This window comes from Sciurus vulgaris, assembly GCF_902686455.1.
Source record: "Sciurus vulgaris genome assembly, chromosome: 10".
NCBI classification, from domain to species: domain Eukaryota; kingdom Metazoa; phylum Chordata; class Mammalia; order Rodentia; family Sciuridae; genus Sciurus; species Sciurus vulgaris.
Window position 1 is genome coordinate 125466262 of NC_136470.1, and position 17928 is coordinate 125484189.

The window sequence follows — 17928 nt, forward strand, 5'->3', positions numbered from 1 at the left end:
ATACAGGACTTAGCCAACAGGGCACCCCTGGGTTTTTACCAAAACAGACCATCCCCCAGGTCTGACCCAGGTGGGCTTGGGGCCTGGAGGAAGGGATTATGCCCTGTTGGGAGGGCATTCTCAGGTGGGAGACAGATACACAACCAGTAATTGCCAGAGAGGACCCAGGGTAGTCAGAGACAAGAGCCTGATAGGGTCCAGTTGGATCAAAGGACACCCTCCCTGGTCTCCATATCAAATTGTCACCAGACCACAGCCTCCTGCCTATTGACAGGGCCTTAGGAAGAGCGTGGTCTCAATCTGGGTTTTCCAGACTCGCTTGGCTGGCCAATTTGGAAGGCCAGGGTCTGGATAACCTTTTGGATGGAGGCAGTGGCTCTGCACAGGAGTTCCAGGCTGAGGGAGCCCCTGAACGCAGCATGCGATTGTGACTGGCCACTCTGTGACCAAGTACCACATCCTCAGCCTGGCTAACCTGTGTGGGACGGGCCAAGCTGAGGTGGGCATGATGGAGATTGGGCCTGATTTCAAGGCCATAAGGAAACTGGAAGGTTTGGAGAGGCTTTGCAGAGAGTATGGAGGAGCAGTGAGGCAGGAGGAGGGAGACCAATCCGGAAAATTATTTGAACCAAGATGTTGGTCGTGGGGACCCTGAGGAGATGAGAGGTGTGTGGCAGTGAGACTCTAGATGCCTGGTGGCCACTAGAGTGGGGTGAGATAGGGATCCAGGTGTCTGCTGGGGTGTTTTCTGGGCATTCATTACTGGGTTTGGGATTCTAGAATGAGAAGCAGGCCCAGGGAGGCTGGTTTTCTCAGCACACCTGGGAAGAATACACAGTTCAGTGCAGGTGCTGAATTTTTTTTCCCCCCCTGCCTGATGAAGGTTTCCAAGCCCCAATGATGTGGAAAACCTGGAGCCTGCTTGGTTGAGTAGTCTCCTCTCTGCCTCCCTGAGAACCTACTGTTTATGAAGGCAAAGGGAGATGGGGCCCTTACCCAGATCTTTGTTATTACATACTGAACTTCTAATAAGCCTTTCTGTTTTTGAGAACTGATTTCCTTCCAAGGAAGAGGGAGTAATGGCTTATGATAGCTTCCGACCTCCTTTGGTATCAAAGAAATATTTTTATCAATTACCGGATGGAAAATCAATTGGGAGGGAACTGTAAGAAAGTTGAGAGTCTCGGGGCCTCCTGGGTGTCTGGCACACTCGGGCCTGCCTGGCACAGTTGTGTGAGTTGTACAATAGCACTCTGAGTGGGCAGGTTGGATTGCCAGCCCTTGTGCTTCTTGTCGAGTTGCTTAGAAAGGCCAGTTATTGTGATGGGCGAAGGCCGAGACCTGGCTGACCAGGAGTGGACATACTTCCCTCCCCACTGCCAGGCTGAGGCTGTTATTGCTGGTCAGCTCTCAGTCATGCCCTCCTCTCTCGTTCAGTCTGAGAGTCCTCTCAACACATTGCTGCAAGCTGCTGCCTGCAGGTGACCACAGAAATTACTCTCCCTTGTTGGGCCTGTTGTCCCAGCTGGACATGGAGGTGGTATTGGATGGTCTTTCAGGGCCATGCCAGCCGGATGTCTGATTTCTGTTCACACTTCACATGGTCCTCCAGAGATACCATGAGAAGGGAGGACTCCTTTGCTTTAAAGGGGACCATGAGTAGAGGCCTGTGGATCTTTTTGTCTTGTGAACATGGAGGAAGAGGTGGCCTCTGCTCCTCACCCGCTGAGAGGGCACCGACTGCATGCTCACGGAAGGGTGTTCCTCTGACAGTTTTGGGATATATTTTTGAAGGAATCAAGAGCCACCTGAGTCAGTCGTCCTTGTCACAGTGACAAGTGGAACACTTGATAATATCTAGCCATGGGCCTCCGAGAACCCAGTGCTCTCAGTCTCCCGTGTGGTCGCAGTGAGCCGGATGCTTGAAAAAGCACTTGTTTGGAGCCAGGCACAAGTGGGTGCTCGGTGGGGGCTGTCCCTGATGCTCCTCGATTTTCTAGCTCTCCCAACTAATAGAAAATATTAGCTGTGAAACTAATGACCAAGTGTACCAGTGACAAATGTGTCCTTCCGGAGCTGGCTGACTAGAGGAGGTGGCCCTTAGTGGAACTCCATCCTGCCAGGGCCCTTCCCAGCCGGCTCTTTGGTTGGTGGAACTCCAACCATATGGAGCCCCAGTGAGTGCTCAACCGCCAACCTTCAGAGCTGGGCCTCCGTGCTGGGGGCCCCTCGAGACCCTCTTTGGATAACCTTGACTGCGTCACAGCACAGGACTAGCCCTTCACTGGTCTGGGCATTTCCAGGTTTTCATGGTGCCATGGATCACACCAATTGGATGTTTAGTTTGTTTAATTGGGTATTTATTTTGCCCCCACCATGACAGGGCTGGTGTGAGGAGGGAGGTCTGGTGGAGCTTCACCTGGCTCCAGGTGAGGTGGCTTGTGTGGGAATGAGGGCCAGTTGATAGGAAAACAGCCTGAGGCAAGGGAGAGAGGGAAAGAACTTGGAGAGAACTTGGTGTTTTGTCTGTGGTTTGGGGTCTAGCCCACTTGCTAGTGGAGAGCAATCCATTGGCAGCTTGGTTGGGAAGATCAACCTTTCCCTAGCGCATCCAGTGGTGGGAGGTGTGGGCTTGGAGTCTGATGGGTACTCACTGGGGTTGCTTCTCTCTGAGAATAGTGAAGTTTTGGGGATACTCTAGAGTCTTTTTAGCTGTAGGGTCATCCTTAACTAGTCCCAAGTCAGCTTTCCCTGGTGCTGCACATCTACCAGGATCATCCCCCAGCCTCTCTTGCCCACTCATCTGCCTGCTGCCCGGGGTGAGCACCAGGAAAAGCTGCACTATTTGCACAGAGCAATGGGTTTTCCAAGGCTCCAGCAGCATCCCTGGGACTGTCCCTGCCAAGCCTCCCTCATGGCCATTTTCATAGGCAACAGGGAATGAGTGTCTCATTTTGCTGGTGCTGGGAACCGGGAATTCTTTCTGTGGGTGGATAGAGTTCATTCGAGGGCCCAAGCTGTACTGATACTTTTGTTAACTAGAGAAAATAAACGCAGTGACCGCTCTGAGCTAGTCTGGGCACCCTCAGATGAGATCACAAAGCTTTGTCCATATGGCCGGTGCTGTGGAACCTGGTTAGAAACACCAGGGCTGCTTGGGATCAGGCAGAACTTTTTACCTTTGAAGTCCCTGCAGCTCTGGGAAGCCATTCGTGTTGGCTTGGAGTCAGGCCTACCCTCAGAAAGAAGAGGCGGGCAGGTTTTAGTCATGCCCTGGAGTTTCTGCCCCATGTATGAGGGATGCTTCATGGACTCATCATGTCCTGGGTCAAGATTGGGCAATAGGATGACAGTGTGGGCTTGCTCCCTCCCAGCCCCGCTCAGGGATCTCAGGTATCCCTGCATTCATTCTTGTGCTCGGTCAACACAGGGCTTGTGACGCGTGAGACTCAGTGCTGCAGGCTGGGCCACAGACGTGAGTGACACATGGCCCCTGGCCTTGAGGAACTGTTGAGCAGGACGGGATTCAGACTCACGAGAGCCGTCGTTGCTGAGACAGTGGGGACAGCCCTGGGAGGCGGCAGTCCAAGGTGCTGAGCGGGCTTGGGGAGAACCTACCCTGGAAGTGCCTCCTTCTTTCCTTGAAGAAGTTGCCCCACCGTGTCAGCTTCCCACAGGTTGGGTCACTTGGGTACATCATCTCATCTTAGGGTGTACAGGCTCTGGGACGGCATTCACACGCATGAACTCACAGGAGACTACCCACCGCTTCATCTATATGTGCTCCATCCTTCTAGGCCTGGAGTGTCCAGGACAACCTTTCCTGTGAGCCGAGTACCCAAGGACTTGAGTGACTACAAGGTCACTGGTGGATGAGGATCAGGGCCAAGGGTGGGGACAGCCCTGTCCTTGTGTCACAGTCCCCTCCCCAGGGAGCAGGAAGGTGTGGAGAACTGGTCACTGGTGTCATTTGACTCCTGCACTTCCTTGGAAATGTCCCCAGTGACTTTGGAGGAGTCTCTGGGAGGTACAAGCTGCCCGGGGAAGAACTGTGAGGGTCACTACTTGGCTACCTGGGGAGCAGGAACCGTGGACCTGGCTTCCCTTACCCCACTCCATGCAGAGTTCCTCCTCCAGACCAGTTCCAGGGGTTTCTACTCTCTGGAAAGCTAGAGTTTACAGCACAAAACTGTCCATATATGCTTGAGGTGAGAGATTTCCTTCTTCCTCCCCCTCCTCAGTAAGTACTGAGGAAGAACTTGAGATGGTTCCTGCCTTCTCGGGACCTGTTACAGGAACAAAGCAGCCTTCTTTTTACATGTCCTGAACTTCCAGCAAGGAGATGGCACTCCTTGGGTCACACAGGGATCCAGGACCCAGGTCCTGGAGGCCCTATAGGAGAAGGAAGGAGGGCTTCTCCTGCCCAGGAAGCCCCAGGTAAAGGCCACAACTCAGACATCCTTGAAACACTCAGAGAAATAACCCAGGAAAGTCTGCAGACTGTGGGACATTGCAAACCCAGAACCACCCACTCATTCCTGGGCCCATGTTATATTGACTTTCTTTTTTTTAACATAACTAAAACCCTGATTTTTTTCTGCTTAGAAAAGTAAATGTACACCCCCTTATAGAATATTTGGAAATGACCTAAAAGACAAAATTGGAATAAGCATTTACAATTCCTCCACCCAGAGATACATGGATATAGTTGGCTGTACCTCCTGTATATAGAAGGTATGTGAAAACAGCTCTAAAAACGCTCACATTTCCCCCCTCCCTTCTTCTTTTTTATGTCCCTAACATTGTATTACAAACATCTTCCATTCTCCAGAAACACTTTTAAGGACTATGGGATCCTTAATATGACTATACCACAGTGACTTAATTACTTCCTTGATGTCAGTTATTTTAATTCCAAGTTCTTCCTCTCCGTGGCTAGCAGAGGGGGTTGGTTCCAGAAATCTTGTCTAGAATTTCTGCCTCTGCTCTGCCCGTCTGGATCCAGTGACGCATCCTCCAGGCCAAGCCCTTGAGCTCAGGATCTCTCAGAATCCTGAGTACGGTTCTTATCTCTCTGCTTCCCATGCTGATTTGAATCTACCAACTGGTGTGCCTGCCTTTTCCTCCAGACTGAATGCTGTTCTCAGCTCCTAGTCCTGTGTACAGTGCATAGTAGGCCCTCAATAAAATCTGTTAAACAATGCTACTGTAAGTGCTGTGTAAATCCTGATCCACATTTCCCATTTCCTTTAGCACAGATTCCTAGAAGTTAAGCTGCTTATGAACTTTTCAGGCAACCCCTACTGGGTCCCCTCTTGCTCTGTGGGAGTTCAGTTTCTGGTTATACTGGAATAAATCCTACTCCTACACTCAAAAAGGAAAACAGCTTATGAACATTTCAGAGGCACTTCTGCCCACTCCACTGTGTACTTATTCAATACTGAGTATTTGTAGACTTTTATTAGTTTGATAAGCAAGAAAATACGTTTTTGAATCTCTAGGCCTTACCAAATTTAACTGGATCCCTGAACCCTTTAAAATCCTACTCTAGCTTGACTGTCCCTGTGTGCTCGGAGCTCTTATTCCTTTGCAAAAGGTGACAGGCACCTGGGCATTAGTGTTCTCATCACTTGGAGAGCTTTATCTGCGGAATTCTGCTGTGGGGTTCAGCTGAGTGAGGGCAGTTTGTAGGCTGGGCTGTCATTAATGAGCCTCTAGATTACAGAAGAGCACCAGACCATTTTGCCAAGCAATTATTTCCCCTAATGCAGGGCAACTGAAAGCAGAAGTGGAGACCAATCTAAAAGGAGTTTCCCCGGTTTAATGTTTGCCTCCTGAGAACAGGGTGGGGGGAAAAAGGAGTAAAAGACTGCGCTTCATCAGCAGAAAAGCAAGAGAAACAGAGGGGGCACTTCCTAGTGTAGCAGGAGCCACTGACCAGGCCCACGGCACGCTGGCCTATCTCAGGAAGACAGGAACCAGTGTGGAGTCCATGGCCTTCCCTTAGCGGACATCTCTGTTGGGTCGCCTCTGTAGTGTGAGCATGAGGTGGGGGTTAGCAGCATCGGTTAGAGTCAGCAGGGTGTGTATGTATGAGAGAGAGAGAGAGAATATGAATGAATGAGAATGAAGGGATGAATGTTCTCTAGAGTGTGGAGGAGCCATGAGGGTTTTTAAGGAAATGGTGTGTATCTTTGTGTGCATGTGTGTTTCTGTGAATGTGTCTGTGTAGTCACTGTCACTCTGGGTGTGTGTGTGCTTGTACCTAAGTATCTGTACGTGTCTCTCTGTACCCTTCTGTCCATGCGATTCCATGGGATGGACTAACATCCTTGTGAAAGAGAGGGGGCAGAATCCACCTAAAGATGGATCGTTGAAGCTGGGTGCAGGGGCACATGCCTGTATCCCTGCAACTCAGGAGGAGCACAAGTTCGAGGCCAGCTTCAGCAACTTAGTGAGATGCTGTCTCAAATAAAATGAAAAGAACTGGGAATGAGTTCAGTGGTACAGCACTTGCCTCACACGCTAGCATGCATGAGGCCCTGGGTTCAATCTCCAGTAAAACACACACACACACACACACACACACACACACACACACACACACCACACACACACACACACACACACCACACACACAAAGGAGTGTTGATGTGGCCTCTGCTTGCTGGGAATTCTGACTTGATCTTTCTTCACAGTCTGTGCTTCCCCTTTAAGCTCTCATTACTGCCTATCCCTTGCAATGTCTCAAAATGCCATCCTTAAAATATCAACCCACTTTTTCTGGAAGGCTTTGGCCCAAGTAGAGGAACAGCATCAAGAGGCGTGTTAGTTTAGGGAGGCCTCAGATGGAGGCTGTAAACTATTTATACTCCTCTGAATGGTGCAGCAGGGATCTGAGATCCTGGTGCCTGGACCTTGTGCTTGGGCATCTTTGGAATTTTCTGGGCCTACTTCAGGGAAACGTTTTCACTGCCATCTCAGTCAGGATAGTGGACAAGTTTCTTTGGGAATGCAGCTTGCTGGAGAACTGAATGTGTCCCCCAGCCCTAAGCCATTTAGAAGTGAATTTACCTCATTCTCTCTCTCTGGAGTGGATCTAGGCAGGGAGAAAACACAGCTCATCCCTGTGAGAAACCTGAGGTTGAAGGAAATGAAGACCAGACCTGACCTGCCAACCCTGTGGCTGTGCTTCCTACTCCCCCGGCTGCCTGGCTGCAGAAAGCAGGCGTGGGGTGGGGGTGGATCACCTTTCAGGGGGTGGGGAGCACCAGGGCCAGGCAAACATGATGCCTTCTACCCCTCACCCTTTAGGGGAGAGGTCCCTTTGTAAAAGAACCAAGGTCCACAGGGTGCTGGCGAGAATCTGATGACATAGCAGTGTCACCCAGAAGTGACAGCCAGTCAGCCAGACTGTGACTTTGGAGCTCTAGTTGGGAAGGGGTGGAGTGGGGAGCAGGCCCTCCAAGCTGGGGAGCACTGTCCCCTCATTCTTCCACGTCCACCACCAGGAGCTTGCAGACCAGGCCCTATCCTCCTGAATCAGACTCCCGGGCCAAGATTCTGCCTTCGAACCAGCTGCTCAGGAGGTCATTTTCCACTCAGAGGTTTGAGAACCACAGTCTGGCCTGACTCTGCGTTGCCAGCTGGTGTGGGGCATCTGCCCACTAGCTTGTCCCAGAGACTCTGGCCTCATGGGGAACTGGAACAAAAGCTCGGTGACTTTAGGGCTCTGTCTGATCAGGGTCCTCCTTTATTTTCTGCCTTCTCTTTGTCTCCTTAGTGGGGAGACACAAGACGGGCTCTGATTGTATGCCTTTGCCAGGCCCCCTAAGGAGCAGCCCCATTGGGCAAAGTCTCACATGGGCGCTTTGCGAAGCCTGGGGCCCAGCCTACCAGCGGCTGTCTGTATCTGGGGCACAGACCCCTCAGCCAATCAGTGGAGGGCAGGAAAGCAGCCCGCCCTGTCCCTTGTCCTGAACTGCTGGGACTTTCCCTGTGCTCTGCTCATGCCATTTCAGGGGTGGTTCTCAAAGTGTAGAAACTGAGGCACGACGAGACTCAATAGAGAATTCACTGGGCTTTGGGTCAGGGTCATAGAGGTCAGAGTGTCTGCACAACGTCCAACAGAAGTTGTCACCTCTGGAGCATCCCCTCTGAGCAGGAAGGGCACCGAGGACCTTGCCTACAGTCTCACTTCCTCCTCTCTGGAACTGTAGGATTGGAAGTATTGTACCCATCTTGCAGAAGGAAAAACTAAAGCTTAGAGAAGCAGAATTTTAAACACACAAGGAATGGATTAGAAAAGCGTTCTAAATGAACTTGAAAAGCTAGGCCATTTCAGGTGGAGGAGGGGGAGGGCTAATGAGTGAGAAAAAGATTTGAGGGCTGGGCTCGAGTCTTGTGCCTATGAGAAACTCCAGGTTCTGGTCTCCTGGAGTAATCTTGGCAAGTAGTAACTAGTCTCTAAATCGTTCCTCATCTGTAAAGTGAAGATAATTATATCTTACCTTACAGAGGGTTAGAGTATCCAATGAAAGTTTGTATAGACTGCCCGGTGAATGTGAATACCCTGTAAGGCCTGGCCTCCCAGGAGACCGAGCCCCAGGAGAGCGATCCTTGCTACACCAGACCTTTTACAAAAGCAGGGAGCACAGTGGCATGTAAGGTTTTCTTGAGAAGAGGGAGGGGGATGGAATGGAAAAGCAGACTCTGTGGTCAGACGACCTGGTCCTGACCTCAGCCCTAGCACTCCAAAACTGGAGACTGTATGTCACATAAGCTCTCTGAGCCTGTTTCCCTATTGATAAAATGAGGCCAATAAGGGATTAGCCAAGTATTAAACGACATGAGATGATGTCAACTCAAAAAGGTCGAGAAAATGGGATGAGAAAACATAGACCTGCGCAATTTTGAAACAAAAGGTTTGAATAGCAGTCTTCATATTAGACAGAACAGGACTCACAAGAGCAAGAAGGATGTTGAATGCTCGCAAAGAGTAATACGGACACCTATGTATCGTGTAATATAAACTTGAACTCTTAAGTCAGCAACTGACAAGAGGAAGTAGATTAACCAAGGGTCGGGCTTGGAAATTTTAATATATCCCTTTCTGAAAATGATAAGCAGACAAGGAACAAACCAGGAGAGAGCTGGCCTGGAAGGGTGTGATTCGTAACTTGATCACATGTGGAACAGTCACAGAAATTAATCACATACCAGGCCACGGGGAGCTATCAATATATATCACTCTTGTTCAGACCACAAAGAAAGGGAATTACAAAACAGTCATAAAGACAAAGCTTTAGAGATCACATGTCTAGATATTTATAAACATTACTGTTAAAAAAAACTCATGCAGAGGAAGTCATAAGGAAAATCAGAAAAAGAATGAGAGCAGAATAATGAAATAATATGTCAACAATGGTAGGGGAATTTGTAACTCTGAATTTATCATAAAAAGAAAAATTAAAAACATGATTCAACTCCGAGTCATGAAGCTCAACTCTTGAAATCCATAAAAGAGCGACAGATTTAGATCAAAGAAATGAGGAAGGAAAAATAAAAATGAAGACAAACGATTTTTTTAAATAAAGGGAAAGAAAATAATAACAAAAGCTAATTCCAAAGGTAAATCAGTTGGTAAGTCTGTTGATGACAAGAACAGAAAAGATGAAAATAAAATATTGAATAAAAAAAACCTACAGATATAATAGATTAGAAATAGCAAAATACTATAAACCATATAGCAACAAAATCTGAAAACAGATGAAAGGAAAACACAAATGCCAAAATTGCCACAAATAAGAGAAAAGTAGATCTCGCAAATACACCATCAGGCACTAATGCTATTTGGTGGAAAAACGGTAATTTACTACCCCGAAAAGCCTCAGCCGGAGAAGGTTTTATAGGTAAGATGTACTAAACTTATAATTTTTATATTTACAAGTTATTTCATAAAATTAGGAAAAGCTGTCCTATTCATTTTATAAGTTATTGTGAAATCTTTTTAAAGACTCAGTGAATATAGTTTTATATATCCTTAAAGATAGCTTTGTCCAGAAATTTTCACTTATAATTTGCTAATAGCTTTATATCTATCTCTATCTATCTATCTATCTATCTATCTATCTATCTATCTATCTATCTATCTATCTATCATCTATCATGTCTGTCTTATTCTACTGTCCTTCCCATCCCCACAGCCCCACCCCTTCTTTCACTCCCCTCCACAGAATCCAAAGTTCCTTCATTCTTCCCTACCCACCCTCCACCCACTATGAATCAGCAACTGCTTATCAAAGAAAACATTCAGGCTTTGAGTTTGGGGGATTGGCTTATTTCACTTAGCATGATATTCTCTAGTTCCATCCATTTACCTGCAAATGCCATAACTTCATTCTTCTTTAAGGGTGAGTAATATTCCATTGTGTACATGTACCACATTTTCTTTATCCATTCATTTGTTGAAGAGCATCTAGGTTGATTCCATAGTTTAGCTATTGTGAGTCGAGCTGCTATAAACATTGATGTGGCTGCATCACTGTGGTATGCTGATTTTAAGTCCTTTCAGTATAAACCTAGGAGTGGGATACCTGGGTCTAATGATGGTTCCTTTCCAAATTTTCTGAGGAATCTCCATACTGCTTTTCAAAGTGGTTGTACCATTTTGCATTCCCACCAGCATTGTATGAGTGTACCTTTTCCACCACATTCTTGCCAACATTTATTGTTGCTTGTATTCTCGATAATTGTCATTTTAACTGGAGTGAGATGAGATCTTAGTTTTGATTTCCATATCTCTAATTGCAAGAGACATTGAACTTTTTTTCATATGTTTGTTGATCGATTGTATTCCTCTTCTGTGAAGTGTCTGTTCAGTTCCTTAGCCCATTTATTGACTGGGTTATTTGGGTTTTTTTGGTGTTGTTTTTTGAATTCTTTATATATCCTGGAGATTAGTGCTCTGAGGTGCATGTGGTAAAGATTTTTTCCCAATCTGTAGGCTGTCTCTTCACATTATTGTTTCCTTTGCTGAGAAGAAGCTTTTCAGCTTGAATCCATCCCATTTCTTGATTTTTAATTTTATTTCTTGCACTTTAGGAATCTTGTTGAGGAAGTCAGGTCCTAAACCGACATGATGAAGATTCGGGCCTACTTTTTCTTCTAGTAGGCACAGGGTCTCTGTTTTAGTACCTAAGTCTTTGAACCACTTTGAGTTGATTTTTGTGCAGGGTGAGAGATAGAGGTTTAATTTCACTTTTCTACATATGGATTTCCAGTTTTCCCAGCACCATTTGTTGAAGAGGCTATCTTTTCTCCAGTGGATATTTTTGGCACCTTTGTCTAGTATGAGAAAACTGTATTTATGTGGGTTTATCTCTGTGTCCTCTATTTCTACCATTGATCTACATGTCTTTTTTGGTGCCAATACTATGCTACTTTTGTTACTGTTGCTCTGTAGTATAGCTTAAGGTCTGGTATTGAGATGCCTCCTGCTTCACTTGTTGCTACGTATTGCTTTGGCTATTCTGGATCTCTTATTTTTCCAAATGAACTTCATGATTGCTTTTTCTATTTCTATGAAGAACGTCATTTGGGATTTTTTTTTCTTTTTTTTTTTTTTTTGTCATTTGGGATTTTAATAGGAATTGATTGAATCTGTATGGTACCTTTGGTAGTATGGCTAGTTTGACAATATTCATTCTGCCTATCCAAGAGCATGGGAGGTCTTTCCATCTTCTAAGGTCTTCATCAAATTCTTTCTTTAGTGTTCTGTAGTTTTCACTGTAGAGGTCTTTCACCTCTTTTGGTAGACTGATTCCCAAGTTTGTTTTTTTGTTTTTTTTTTTGAGGCTATTGTGAATGGAGTAGTTTTCCTAATTTCTCTTGCAGTGAATTCATTGTTTATGAATAGAAATGCATTAGATTTATACATGTTGGTTTTATATCCTGCTACTTTGCTGAATTCATTTATGTAAAATCTTTATAACCAAAATCTGACATGAATTGTATAGGAATAAAAATTTAAATCACAGGGGTATAAAACCTAAGTGAAGTATCAGGCTATATAAATATAGACTGGCCCGAGGGATTTATCCCAGGAACTAGAGCTGCTTCTGCCTCAGGAGGAGCTGTCTCTGGAGTAGACCACATGAATGGATTACAGGGGAAACGTCACAATCATCCCAGTGGTCTCGAAAAAGTAGTGAACACAGTGCAATGCCCATGTATGAAGAAAGCTCCTGGGAAGTTAGGGATTAAAAAAGAACTTCCTCATCCTGACAGGCACTGGCCTCCAAAATCTACGGTAACCGTGTTTAATGGCAAAACTTGAGGAGTGTCCCTTGAGGGTCAGGAGCCAGGCAGAGACACTTACTGTCACCACTGCTGCTTAGCCTGACACCAGAAGACCTGGCCAATGAGGTAAAGCAAGAAAAATAAGAAAGACAAGGACAGAGAGCAAAACAATTATTATTTGGAGATGACAGATGTATATACATAACTTAGGAGAATCAATGAACAATTGGAACTATTAACATTTTATCAAAGCTGCTCAGCAAATGAAATCTTTTTTTTTTTTTTTTTTGGGTGCTGGGGATCGAACCCAGGGCCTTGTGCTTACAAGGCAAGCACTCTACTGACTGAGCTATCTCCCCAGCCCCGAAATATCATTTTTAATAACTATAAAAACCACAAAGTCATTTAACAAAAAGGTTTAGGACTTTAATAGAAAAAGTTTAAAGATTTATGATCCTAAACAAATATAATAAAATCTGAATAAAGAAATATTATGTTCATGGATATTAAACCTCATGTTATAAATGTGTCAGGGTTCATATGGAAAAATAAGTATCTACTGCTATGGTTTAGGTTTTAAATGTCCCCCAAAAGCCTATGTGTTGAAGGGTTGGTCCTCATCCTGTGGCACTAACTGGGAGGTGGTAAAACCTGTAGAGGGTAAGGCCTAATGGAAGGAAGTTAGGTCATTGGTATCATGACCTGGAAAGGTGATATAAGGGCCCCAGCCCCTTCCTATTCTCTCCTCACTATGGAGTAAGATTTTACTCTACCAAGTGCTCCTGCTATGATGTTCTGCCTCACTCCCAGGCAGCAGGGACTAAAACCATGAGCCAAAATAAATCTTTCCTTTCTTTCTTATAAGCTGACTTTCTCGGATGTTTTGTTACAGTAATGCAGAGCTCATACATGTACTATTATCCAAAGGAATTTGAAAAAGAAAAGCAAAAAAGGGAATCAGGTCACCCCATGCCACTTTGCAAAAACAGTGTAGGACTGGCACACAAAAACAGGCAAACAGACTGATATAGTTGAATGCTAAGTTCAGAAACTGACCAGAGTACATACAAGAAGCTAGTTTTTGAGTGAAGTAGCTTCACAAGTCAGGCAAAGATGGATTTTTGTTGTTGTTATATGATGGTGGAAAATTGCCTTTGGGGAAGTATTGAGGGAGAGAAAATTATCTTATCTCATCCTACAAAAAACTCCAGGGAGATCTAAGTGTGAAAGCTAATAGATAAAAACTTAGGATAACTTTGAGAATTTGGGGTGGGGAAAAGATTTCTTTAGCAAGAACCAAGAAAGACAAGTTGTGATGGAAAACCAGGTAGGACTTTCTACATCAAAATGGGAAAACACGGATTATAACTAGGTGGTTTGAGGTCATCTTCTGCTCCAAACTTATTTGGGGACAGTCACAAGAACATGGTTGAACCCTTGGTGTCACACACAAGGGGTGAAGACAGACACTGAGATGCAGGCAAAGGGAGACTCCAGGGCCTTGTTGCAGATTGGGGTGCCTTGATGGTCTCTTTTTTTCTTGGACTGAATTCTTTTCAGGAGTTTTCAAAGAGTTCAGATATGTCTCTGGGGATCCTGTAAGTGAGGAACCTCAAATACAGGCTTGGGGAGCCGAGAGACCATGAACATTGCATTGTAGGTCTGATCATCCTGTTACTACCCACACTTTGGAGTGGGTGTGGATCACAATGCAAGGGGTGGGCTAGTGACGGTGTCTCACAGTCAGCCCTGACCGGGCTCCAGAACCATGCCAGGAGCTTGTTAAAAATAATTTGGAGGGCCCCACCCCAACATGCCCTGATTCAGGAGGTGCAAGGCAGCTCAGGAATCTTCACCCGACCAGCTCCCGCTGGCTGGCGTTGGACCTGCCAAGCAGGATCACCAGCCCCCAAGGATGCAGAGCTGCCTGGGCTGAGGATGTGAAGGGTGGAACCTCAGGTGTGCACTGGGCAGGATGGGAAGTGCAGGGCTTGAGATGGGAGGAGGACAGTGAGTGGTCCAGCCAGGAGCTCGAGGAGAAAGGGAGCAGAAGTGCAATAAGGGTCCTGCCGGAACAGCACTCCCTGGGTCTGATCCTGGGCTCCAGGGAGCTGTTCCCTGCTTGCCTCCTGCACCAGCCTGGGGGACCCCAGAGGGCAAGCACCTTGCTTTCATCCCTGCATCCTTCAGCCCACAAGTGTGCATTCACAGGCTGCTGTACCTGGGGGCCCGTCAGTCCTTCTAGAACTCCCCATCTAGAAGGGAGCAGGCAGTAACACCACGTGGCGCTAATGAGGTGTACTAAGTGTCTGATGGAGAACCATCAGATGCCTGGGAGGGACACCTGTCCTCCACTTAGGAGACCCGGAGAGGTCTCCCGGAGGACAAGAGGTCTGAGAGGGCCATGAGTGACACAGTCAGCGGGAGTTGGGACTGGGTTCTGACATGGAAGGGCAGGTGCAGCCCTTGGTGGGAACTGGATAGATCAAGATGGCTGGGCTGCGGAAAACCCCGGATCATGAGGAGGGAGGAGGCCATGAGATGAGCTGACACCTGTCTCTAGGCCTGTGTCGGGGAGTCCTTCCCTACTGGGTCTCACCCTCCACTTGCCCAGCTCCCAGCTTGGGACCTGACCTAGGATGGCCGTGGGGGATGTGTGGCGATGGGTGACTTCTCCCACCTGAGCAGGATGAGCTGACCTGAGCTGCTGCCCACTCCTCTCTCAGTTCCATCCCCCAGTGTCCCCAAGGGCCTGGCAGCTACCACTCTGGGAACCAGGTAGTATTGTCCTTCAGCACCTGGACTATTAACTTCTCGGAGTGAGTACAGGCCACCGTACGAGCTGGGGACCCTGAGCCAGGAAGAACAGCATGCTATCCCAGAGTCCGAGAAGCAGGGACTCCTCTGACCTCTCAAGGCAATTTAAAACTGCCCCTAAGAGAATGGGATTGCTCTGTCCCCTGAGCGTGAGGCCAGCCCGCAGCCTGGCACTTGGTGGATGTGCCAGGGATGGGTGGGCTTCCTGGATGGTGAGTCTTCTGAGTCCTGGGGGGGGAAGTCAGGCCCTTTCCCCACCTGAGGGGGTCCCAGGCTCTCGGTGCATCTGATCCCAAGCTGGCCCCATGCTCAGGGACTGCCATTCGCATGGCCATTGCCGGTGCCCTGCACACACACACTCAGCCCTCCTTCTCTCCTGGGGAAGCTCAGGACACAGATGTGCCCCTGACAGTTCTGCAGGGAGCGGGGTAAGGGTTCTCTGAATCACGTCACCAAACGCCAACAGAACTGTCACTCCACCTAGCCCCTCCTCCCCTCCCACCCCCACCACAGGGGCCTACCCAGGACTCAACCCAGCAGCCGCAGCCGGCAGAGTGGCTGGGGCTTGTGCCCTGGACGAAGCTGAGACCACAGGCTGCGGGGGAAGGGGCAGCTTGGGTGGGGCTCCTGGGAGCCCAGGTCAGTGAGAGAGTAGTTGCCTCCCCACCCCCACCCCAGACGTCGACCCCTAAAGATGGTTATCCCGAGGTGGCGGCTTTCCCTAATACAATACTTCTTTCCTTTTGTGCATTTTCTAATTCTGCCACAGAAACCATCTATAGCTTGTGTCACTAAAACAAGAGGATAGATTCGCCAAGGAGCAAATCTGGGTGTTAGGGACGGGGTGGCCCGGTGTTGGCAGGAAAGGCGGGGCTCATTTGCATATGTAAAAGACAAGGTTCCAGACCTTTCCCCTGGTCCAGCCTCTCCTGCCCGGCTGGGGGCCAGGGGAGCAGCCTGGGGCCGCCCACAAGCGTGCCCTCTGCCCGGAAGTGGCCTCTGCTGGGAAACTGGCGCTCGCCTACGTGCGTTTATTTGCCACCTGCCACACCAGACGGTGTGCTCCCTGAGGGCAGGGCCGGCTCTGAGTCGCCAGGGCCCGGAACCTGCCGGGCCGCCTGCAGGGCGACACAGCCTCCCGGGCTCGGTGCCAGTCTAACTCCCCTCGGGGCTTCTGTTCCTAGATCCACTTTCCGGACGTGGAGCGGGTCGAGTGGGCCAACAAGGTAAGGCCATGGGTGGGCGGGCGGGGACGCGGGCACCTGGTCCTCCCTGCAGCTGCCTGTCACCTGCAGCCGGGACGCAGGTGAGGCTGGGACACAGACCTCAGGTGCAGCAGTTCCTTTGCCCTGTAGGGGAAGACGTGGCCCCTTTGCTGCTGAGGTAGCAACTTACCCCCTTCTTCATTTACCAGAATGGCTTTCTTATCTTTAAAAGAAAAAAGTTTGAAATTAATACATGGGCACAGCAGAAAAGTTAGAAAAGAGTAGAGAGAAGAGTACAACCCTTCCCTGGCTCCCTGGCGAGATCAGCACTTTGGCAGGGGGAGGAAGACACTAGATAGACTATAACTCTGGGTTTCACCTAGTTTTCAGCCCAGATATACCACCATAGAGGCTGTGCATCCTTAGGAAGTTTGACTCACCTCTCTGAGCTGGTTTCCTTATCCTTAAAATGGGAGTAATTACTCCTTCACTGATGTCATTGTTATGATGGCTGTTAGGTCATCTAGGTGACTTCCTTTAGGCATTACTGCCAAATGCCCTGAGGGTCACCCTCTAACCCTCCTTCAGAAGGAGCTCCACTTTACAGATGAGAAACCCGAGTCCCTCCCCTGCCTGAGCTGCCCAAAAGTGTGCAGCCCCCACCTCAAGTCTCCAGACTCTGTACTGTAAAACAGCCCTTGCCTTTGCTCTGAGAGAAGACTTATCTCTTAGCAGGAGGAACTTAGATTAGGTATAAGAAAGAACTTCCTGACAGTATTGATCTGAGGTTGGTATTTTATATTACTAGAAATGTCATTGCCTAGTGCATCAAAACTATCTCCCCAGCCTCTGGGTAAAATTTGGAGGGAACAGCTTACTGCCTTTGGAGGAGAGGCAAGATTTCTGTGGATTAATGCAACAACCAGGGCCTCTGGAGCAAGCCTTGTGAAGGCTTTCTGCCTGTGTGTGTGTGTGTGTTAGTCAGGCCCTGGACTGCTGCATACCCGAGTGACCTCTATTGGAGGTAGAGGGCTGTTAGCATGAGGCCCCATCTTGAACCTTACCACGGGGAGGTAGACCATCCTAAGGTATGCCAGAGGCACCACAGAATGACAGACCAGCTAGGCAGGAAGCAGGGATCAGCCCACAAAAGATAGAACCAGGGCTTTCAAGAGGCCTCAGAAAGGGGGACAGTAAGCCCTGAAATGTCACACCTCAAGGCTCCTCCAGTTATAGGCTTGAAGGGGAGCATGGGAAGGAGGTGCATCTTTAAACTAAGGTCCAAACCCACCTGGCAGCGGGGAGAAGAGTCCACGGGTCCAAGCAGGAAACCGCGGCCTGCGGCCCCTCCAAGCCCCCTCCCATCACCACCCCACCTGCCATCTTGGTCGCCCTCTGGCTAGAATAGAAAAAGGATCTCAGTGGTAATGTGAATCCCAAAGAGCCTGTAGATTAGTTTAAGACGCTCTCTAACAGTGCAGTCATGCACTGTGTAAGGACATTTTGGTTAACGAAGGACCACAAGCACATGGGAATTCTGTGATTATGGTGGCATTGAGAAATTCCTATTGCCTGGCATTTTTAGTATACCTTTTAGTGTACCTTT

At 48.1% G+C, this 17928-nt stretch overlaps 1 protein-coding gene across 1 annotated transcript in view; it reads left to right on the forward strand.

The window, feature by feature from the left end:
• Nucleotides 1–17928, forward strand: part of ESYT3 (extended synaptotagmin 3) — a 47495-nt gene that overhangs the window by 2481 nt on the left and 27086 nt on the right. Inside the window, exon 2 of the mRNA XM_079155014.1 lies at nucleotides 16302–16343. Coding sequence (XP_079011140.1) covers nucleotides 16302–16343 — 42 coding nt within the window. The remainder of the gene's footprint in view (nucleotides 1–16301; nucleotides 16344–17928) is intronic.